The 9,047-nt window shown below is 45.3% G+C and overlaps 1 protein-coding gene across 3 annotated transcripts; it reads left to right on the top strand.

Moving 5' to 3' along the window:
• Positions 1–383: 383 nt before the first annotated feature.
• LOC137381322 (zinc finger protein ZFP2-like) lies at positions 384–8,781 on the top strand. Of its 3 annotated transcripts, none has more exons than XM_068053714.1 (3): positions 384–733; positions 1,958–2,078; positions 7,502–8,781. In XM_068053714.1, the coding sequence occupies exon 3, from the start codon at positions 7,863–7,865 to the stop codon at positions 8,619–8,621; it is 759 nt and encodes a 252-aa protein (XP_067909815.1). In that variant the 5' UTR covers positions 384–733; positions 1,958–2,078; positions 7,502–7,862; the 3' UTR covers positions 8,622–8,781. The 3 variants fall into 3 exon arrangements, with proteins under 3 accessions (XP_067909815.1, XP_067909818.1, XP_067909817.1); XM_068053717.1 differs by having other exon boundaries at positions 384–786; XM_068053716.1 differs by lacking the exon at positions 384–733 and adding an exon at positions 794–1,094.
• Positions 8,782–9,047: the final 266 nt, after the last annotated feature.

Below are 9,047 nucleotides of genomic sequence, written 5' to 3'. Positions count from 1 at the left end.
TGCCTGTGTGGAGTTTGCAAGTTCTCCCTGTGACCACGTGGGTTTTCGCCGGGTGCTCCGGTTTCCTCCCACCGCCAAAGACTTGCAGGTGATAAGTAAATTGGCCATTATAAATTGCCCCTCGTGTAAGTAGGTGGTAGGGAATATGGGATTACTGTAGGGTTAGTATAAATGGGTGGTTCTTGGTCGGCACAGACTCGGTGGGCCGAAGGGCCTGTTTCAGTGCTGTATCTCTAAAAATACTTCTGGCTTCTTTGAGGAACGATTTTAAATTTAGGACACGTTTGCTGGCAGTAACCACTAGGTGGGGCACTATTGGCACATGCGCAGATGCAGCCTCATCGACTATGATGTCACTGCGACGTCACAGGCAGTTGCCAATAATAAAGATGGCGCTGCTCAATTTCACACAGAAGCCGAAATAATCCCAAACCCCCTCAATGGCCGCTACTCTTCCCCACTCCCTCTGCTCGGTGCTCCCGACCTCTTGCGCTCTTCAATAGCAATGCTTTTACCCAACCTCACAGGAGACCAGTGCGCAGGCGTACTGCTGGGAAGGGTTTGGAGCATGCGTAGTTCAAGACGCAGCTGCAACTCGGCGATAGCGATGGAGCTGGCGGGGAGGCTTCAGGAACAACCGATGTAGGCCTCAACACCCCCAGCAAGAAGCTCCCGGTCTCGCGTTTGTACCGAGCGGGCGGCAGCTGCGGGCTTCTCCCGGTGACAGGCTCGGGTAACAACCGCCGTCTTTCCAGCTGTTTTGGAGGAACTAAGGATTAATAAACAGTAACATCAAAGAGCAAAACTTTAAAGGAAACTTATCTCAGTTAAAAAGGGGTCTGGGGGAGGGAGTGAGGAACTATTTGGGACACAGCACAGGGCAGGAGGTCCCCCCTCCCTGCTTCCACAAAGACTCTCCTTGGACTGGGCCACACCTGGGCAGGGCTGGCTCAAGCTGCAGGAAGCTGCTGGGCTGAGCTGTGGACTGGGAGGAGTGGGGGGTTTGATTGACAGGCCTGGGGAGGGGGATATCAGGGCAGGTACACACACTGCTCCCCCGTTTCCTCCTGGGATGTTTTACTGGGGTTGTGTTGGTGAGTGTTTCTAAACTCTGTCTCCCTATCACAGTAATGTAGGTGGATTGGAGGTTGCTGTGAGCATTGGACTATATTGCCTTTCCTCCTCCTCCCACACCAAGTTCCGGGCTTCGGCAGCTTGATGTGCCTGAAACGTTAACTCGGTTTCTCTCTCCACAGATGCTGCCTGACCAACTGAGTATCTCCAGCATTTTCTCCTTTTATTTCAGATTTCCAGCATCCACATTATTTTGGTTTTGTTTTATTGCAGGTGTTGCTCACAGAACAGAGTAGAGAAACATATTTGGACCGATTAAGAGCCAGTTTGTATTGGGATGGGTATCGGCTGCGGAAGTCAATCCCTGACCTGCAATGTAGGTCTCTTTTGTTGCATCAGTTTGAGCTGGAGTAGAGTTGGAGGAGAAGCTGCTGGGTTTAACCCCAAGTACTTTTGAGCCCAATCGGGCCCAGCAATTTGCAGTGTGTTAAGGGACGTAGATTCCAGGGGCCATGAGGTTGCTAAACGGACACCGACCGCTCAATGTAAAAGAGTATTGTTGGACTAACAAGTATTTCTGTGGAGGCTTTTAATCCATTTTACACGTGCAAATATTTTGACATCATTCTTGGGATATGGTGTCACCAGCAAGATCAGCAGATATTGCCAATCTCCAGTTGCCCATTCAGAAGGTGACGGTGGGCCACCTTCTTGAACCAGGACACTCCCATCAAACACACCCAGGACATATTCGGGCATCTTTCTGATACCTTCCCTGGATGCCATCTTTCTAGGGAGCAATGAGCAGCAGGGCGCATGTGCGACCATCCTGAGAATGTTGTGAATTAAAATCCTAGACTGACAGTGTAAACTCCTTTTATAGGGGCTTGGAAGCAGAGGCTTTGCGGATGTGGAAACTCAAACCAAACATATCAAGATCTGACAGAGTGACTCGATTCACCAGGACCTGAATATCATTGGCCTTTGAGTGTTGAAGGAAAAAGGTTTGTCTGTGGCAAAAGATTTCAAGGGTCATTGTGACTGGAAAAGCACTGAGATACTCAATGCCCTGGTTAGATCAGACCTGGAGTACTATGTTCAGTCCTGGGTACACACCATGGGAAGGCTATATTGGCCTTGAAGGAAGGACAGCATAGATTTACCTGAATGATACCTGGACTCCAAGGGTTAAATCACAAGTTGTGATTATGCAAATCAGTCATAGAGTCATTACAGCACAGAAGGAAGACATTCAGCTTTTTGATTCCATGCCAGCTTTCTGTGGAGCAATCCAGTCAGTCCCATTCCCCCGCTCTATCCACATAGTCCTGCAGGTTTATTTCCTTCAAGTGCCAATCCAGTTTCCTGTTGAAATCATTGATTGTCTCCACTTCCGCCACCCTCTTATGCAGTGGGTTCCAGGTCATTACCACGCGCTGTTAAAGCACAAGAAATAGAAGCAGGAGTAGACCATATGGCCCATCGAACCTGCTCTGCCATTCCATACAATCATGGCTGATCTTCGGCTTCAACTCCACTTTCCCGCCCGCTCGCCATATCCCTTGGTTCCCTGAGAGATCAAAAATCTGTCAATCTCAGCCTTATGAGCATCTACAACTCTCTGGGGTAGAGAATTCCAAAGATTCACAACCCTTTAAGTGAAGTAATTTCTTCTCATCACAGTCCTCAGTGATCGGCCCTTTATCCTGAGACTGTGCCCTCATGTTTTCGCTTCCCTGACTAGCAGAAACAATCTCTTTGTCTACCCTATCCAGCCCCTTCAGAATCTTGCATGTTTCAATGAGATCACCTCTCCTTCTAAACTCCAGAGAATACAGGCCCAATTTATTCAGCCTCTCATCATTGGACAACCCTGTCATTCCAGGGACCAATTTAGTGAACCTTTGCCATACTGCCTCCAATGCAAGTATATCCTTCCTTAAATGTGGATACCAAAACTGCACACAGTTTCCAGATGTGGCCTCACCAAAACCCTATACAGTTGTAGCAAGACTTCTTTATTCCTGTACTCCAATCCCCTTGTTATAAAGGACAAAATGCCATTTGTGATCCTAATTGCTTGCTGTACCTCAATATTAAAGTTCTCCTCATTCCTTGTACAAGTACACCCAAGTCTCTTCACACATCCACACTTACAATCTTCACACCTTTTAAAAAATATTCCGCTTTTCTATTCTTATGACCAAAGTGAATAACTTCACAGTTCCCTACATTATACTCCATCTGCTATCTTGTTGCCCACTCACTTAATCTGTCTATATCTCTTTGCAGTTTCTCTGTGTCCTCCCCACAGCTTATCTTTCCACCAAGCTTTGTATCATCAGCAAACTTAGATACATTACTCTCTTTTTTTAAAAATCCTCACGCCCCCCCCGGTATCTCTTGCCCAAAACTTTAATTTGTTTCCCCTAGTCCTTGACCAATCAGCTAATTGGAACAGTTTTTGTAAACCTGTCGTAATTTTGAACACCTCTATCAGATCTCCTCTCAATCTCCTTTGCTCCAAGGTCAAAAACCCCAGCTTCTCCAACCTGCAACCTCTCCAGGACCTTCATAATCCTTCCTAAAGTGTGATGACAAGAACTGGACGCAATCCTCTGGTTGTGGCCTAACCAGAGCTTTTTACAGATTCAGCATAAATTCCCTGTTTTTGCATTCAATACTTCTCATTTCTGGAGCCCAAATTCCCAAATGCTTTGCCAACTACTCCCTCAATAAGTCCTGCCACCTTCAATGATCTGTGCACATGTATCCACAGGTCCATCTGTCCCTGCATATTCTTTAGAACTGTGCCATTAAGTATATATTGCTTCTTCCTATTCCTTCTGCCAGAATGCATCACTTCATGGTGATGGTTGTATTCCCTTGAATTTAGAAGACTAAGCAGTGATTTGATCAAAGTTTGCAACTTATTAATTGAAGCTGATAGGGTAGATAGAATATATATTTTTAAATATATATTAAAAAATAAATAGAGATAAATATTTCTAATCATTGGGGAATCTGGTAATAATGGGCATAGTCTAAAACTTAGACCCAGACCTTCCATTAATCCACCCTGGGTCTGTAAATGCGAGCATTAATCCACCCTTGAGCCCTGTCAGCCTGAGCATTAATGCAAACCAGGGCCTGTAAATCTGAGCATTAATCCACCCCTGGGCCTGTAGGCTTAGACATTAATCCACCTCTGCTGTACATGCACAGAATTACAGCCCAGAAGCAGGACATTCAGCCCCACTAGTCTGTGCTGGTGTTTATTATCCACATGTGCCTCCTCCCATTCTAATTACCTCATCCCATCCTGCCCTCATATCCCTCTATTCCCTTCTCCCTCTTAAATGTATTGAGCCTCCCCTTAAACACATCATTGTTACCTGCTTCAACCACTCCACGTGGCAGCAAGTTCCACATTCTCACTACTGAGTAGAGAAATTCTGCCTAAGTTCTCTATTTAACCTGTTAATGTCTGTCTTATATTGCTGCCCCCTTGTTCTGACTCACTGATAATTTTAAAGACCTCTCTCAGATCTCCTCGTAGTCTCTTTTCCAGAGAAAGGAGCCCCAGCCTGCTCAATCTTGCTGGATAGTAGCATCCTCTTTGGTGACATCTTTGTAAATCTATTCTGCACTTTGTTCAGTGCTTACGAACATGCAAATTAGGAGCAGGAGTAGGTCCCTCGAGCGTGCTCTGCCATTCAATAAGATCGTGGCTGATCTGATTGTAACCTCAACTCCATATTCCCGCCTACCCCCGATAACCTTTCACCCTCTTGCTTATCAAGAATCTATCCACCTCTGTCTTAAAAATATTCAAAGACTCTGCTACCACCACCTTTTGAGGAAGAGAGTTCTAAAGACTCACGACCCTCTGAGAGAAAAAATTTCTCTTCCTCTCTGTCTTAAATGGGCAACCCCTTAGTTTTAAACAGTGTCATCTAGTTCTAGATTCTCTCACAAGGGGAAACATTCTTTCCACATCCACTGTGTCGAGACTCTTCAGGATCTTGTATGTTTCTTTTTTGATATGGAGGCCAGAACTGCTCACAGTCCTTCTAAGTGAGTTTGTCTATAAATTTAACATTCCCTCCCTGCTGTTGGATTGTATTCCTCTAGAAAAGAACATCAGCTCTTTCTCTGCTCTCTTATTGATTTGTGTTGCTCCTTTTAGTGATTTATGTGACTCTGTTCCCAGATCTCTTTGCTCTTCTGCTCCATTTAATTGCTTATATTCTAATCAATAACTGGCCTCCTTATTCCTCCTCCCAAAATGAACCAGCTCACATTTCACGATGTTGAATTTCATTTTCCATTTTTCTGACCAGTCTGCCAGCCTGTTTACGTCTTCCTGAATTTCAGTGCAGTCTTCCACATTATTAGTTCTGTCACCCAATTTGGTGTCATCTGCTAATTATGAAAACATCCCTCTAATTCCTGAGTCCAAATGTGGGGAAAGAACGGAAGTTCCATTGTACTTTGCACCATAGTTGAAGGCCCGGCCACTTGAGTTTCTGCATAATTTATATAATAATTTTGTTCATTGCCTCTCCGGCCCCAATCTCGATGGGATGACATGAAAATAATTATTCATTCAACAATTGGAGCTTTCAATGGTGGATTAATTACCGGGATTTCCTGTGGGTCAGACTGTCCCTATCAATGGCTACAGGAGCTGGTGCGTGGGGTCGGACTGTGCTCTGCTCTGAGCATGTGCAGTGTGGGTGGTGGCGATAGACTGAGGCAGATCAGCCTAGAGGGGTCCGTGGGCCATGTAGATATTCAGTGGGAGAGGTTACAGCCCCTGTATAGTTTAGTTAACTGAAGGGGCTGCTCCTCAACTTAGAATCATAGATATTTATAGCACTGAAGGAGGCCATTCGGCCCATCATGTCCATGTCGACAAAGCCATCCAGCCTAATCCCACTTTCCAGCTCTTGATTTGAAGTCATTTAGGTTAGGGCACTTCAACTGCATATCCAAGTACCTTTTAAATGTTATGAGGGTTTCTGCCTCTCCCACCCTCCCAGGCAGCGAGTTCTAGATCCCACCACCCTCTGAGTGAAAACATTTCCCCTTGAATCCCCTCTAAACCTCCTACCCTAAATCTATGCCCCCTGGTTATGGACCCTTCAACAAAGGGGAATAGGTCCTTCCTATCCACTCTATCTAGACCCCTCATAATTTTATACATTTCTTTTGGCCGCCTCTGTTCCAAAGAAAACAACCCTCACAAATCCAATCTTTCCTCATAAAATTTTCCAGTCCAAGCAACATCCTTGTAAATCTCCTCTGTACCCTCTCTAATACAATAACATCTTTCCTATTGTGCGGTGACAAGAACTGCACACAGTACTCCAGCTGTGGCCTAACCAGTGTTTTGTATGGTTCCAGCATAACCTCTCTGCTGTTATATTCTATGCCTCTGCTAATAAAGGCAAGTATCTGGTATACTTTCTTAACCACCTTATCTACCTGCCAAGCCACCTTCAGGGATCTGTGGACATGCACACAAAGGTTCCTCTGTTCCTCTATACTTCTCAGTGTCCTATCGTTTATTGTGTATTCCCTTACCTTGTTAGCTGTCCCCAAATGCACTTCTCCGGATTGAATTCCATTTGCCACTGTGTTGCCCACCTGCCAATCCATTGATATCTTCCTGCAATCAACAGCTTTCTTCTTCATTATTAACCACACGGTCAATTTTTGTATCATCTGCAAACTTCTTAATCACACCTCCTACATTCAAATCCAAATCATTGATATATACCACAAAAAGCAAGGAACCCCACTGGAAACAACCTTCCAGTCACAAAAACACCAATCAACCATTACCCTTTGCTTCCTGCCTCTGAGCCAATTTCAGATCCAACTCACCACTTTGCCTTGGATCCAGTGGGTTTTTACTTTGGTGACACATCTGCCATGTGGGACCTTATCAAATGCCTTGGTTTCCATTTAGCCTCACCATCCTAATCTTTGGTCGCTTGGTGTGGAGGTGGATGAATAAGTCAGAGGATCCTCTCCTGTACCTGCTCTTGAGCCTAGTTAAACAGCAATGTGTATGTCCAAGATGAGCCGGGACTCTGTTGGGGAATGGGAGTGTCACTCTGTCTGCAGGCCTCATCCTGGGTGGCCCTGAAGAGGGAGCACACTTCTTACCTTGTGCAACCAGTGAGCACCTCAGGGTATAGAGTGTCTCATAGGCACTGGTGGTATCATTGTTCTGGTTAAGTTGGGAAGGTTCTTTTTGCTTTTGTTGCAACTTTGCTGCTTATTTTGGCTTTTAGTTTGAATGGATCAATGTTTGGGGGAACAAGAGAGGAAAGAATGTTCCATAGAAACTAGAATTATCTGTTCTGAATTTCTATCCTGTACTGACAGTGATGACTTTTGTAAACTGCTTTTACAGGATATTAGAAGGAGAGGATTTACAGACGGGAAACTGAACCAAACATCACATCAAGATCTGACAGTCACTTGATTCATCAGGACCTGAATATCATCGGCCTTTGAATGTGGAAGGAACAATGTTTGTCAGTTCTGTCTGTTGGAAAAGATTTCAAACATCAGTGTGACTGAAAAAGTACTGAGACACACACACCCAAGTGAGAGTGTTCTAGTGCACTGATTGTGAAAAGAGCTTTAACCAGCTACACAGCCTGAAAACACACCACATTATTCACAGTGGGGAGAAACTGTGCACATGTTCTGTGTGTGGATGAAGCTTCAACTGATCATCCAGCTTGGAGAGACACAAGGAGACCTGCGCCATGGAGAAACCGTGGAAATGTGGGGACTGTGGGAAGGGATTCAATTACCCATCCAGCCTGGAAATTCATCGACGTAGCCACACAGGGGAGAGACCATTCACTTGCTCAGATTGTGGGAAGGGATTTGCTCACTCATCCACCCTGCTGACACACCAGCGCGTTCACACTGGGGAGAAGCCGTTCACCTGCTCCGAGTGTGGGAAGGGATTCACTTGTTCATCACACCTGCTGACGCACCAGCGAGTTCACACTGGGGAGAGGCCGTTCACCTGCTCCGAGTGCGGGAAAGGATTCAATTCCCCATCAGAACTGGAAACTCATCGACACATTCACACTGGGGAGAGGCTGTTCACCTGCTCTGAGTGTGGGAAGGGATTCACTCGGTTATCCAACCTCACTGAACACCAACTTGTTCACACTGATAAGAGACCTTTTAAATGTTCCGGTTGTGACAAGAGCTTTAAAAGCAGAAATTATCTGATTAAACACCAACGTACTCACTCTGGGGTGAGACCTTTCACCTGCTCCGAGTGTGGGAAGGGATTCATTCGGTTATCCCACCTCACTGAACACAAAATTGTTCACACTGATGAGAGACCTTTTAAATGTTCTGATTGTGACAAGAGCTTTAAAAGCAGAAATTATATGCTGACACACCAGCGAGTTCACACTGGGGAGAGGCCGTTCACCTGCTCTGTGTGTGGGAAGGGATTCACTCGGTCATACCACCTGCTGACACATCAGCGAGTTCACAAGTGACTGCAGGGGTTGGATTCTGCTGTTATTGCTGCTGTTAATCACATCCAGGACTGAACCATGTTCATTCTGACAGTTGGGGTTTATATAAGTTGATAATCCCTGTAACTGGGTTGGAGTTTAATATTCTGGATATATGTCAAATAAATCAGCTTTGCATCAAGCACACAGTGTTCAAGTTCTTGATTTCTCTTTGATAAGAGGAGACTGATGTTCTGTTACCGACTGTTCCATTTTTTGGCCTTTTCTCCTTTGTTAATGGAAGACTTGTATTTGTATTGTGCCTTTCATGACTTCAGGATGTCCCATAGTGTTTTACAGCTAATGAAGTTCTTTTGATGTGTACTTAGTGCTGTTGGCAGCTGTGACTCAGTGGGTAGCACTCTCACCTCTGAGTCAGGAGGTTGCGGGTTCAAGTTTTCTCCAGGA

The sequence above is a fragment of the Heterodontus francisci genome, chromosome 22 (genome assembly GCF_036365525.1).
Source record: "Heterodontus francisci isolate sHetFra1 chromosome 22, sHetFra1.hap1, whole genome shotgun sequence".
Lineage (NCBI taxonomy): Eukaryota > Metazoa > Chordata > Chondrichthyes > Heterodontiformes > Heterodontidae > Heterodontus > Heterodontus francisci.
Note: the sequence above shows the minus strand (reverse complement) of the source record. Positions and strands in the feature narration are given on the sequence as shown.

Bases quoted from the DNA above. Each gene is read 5' to 3' on its own strand.
- LOC137381322 (XM_068053714.1), top strand. From the start codon at position 7,863: ATGGAGAAACCGTGGAAATGTGGGGACTGTGGGAAGGGATTCAATTAC.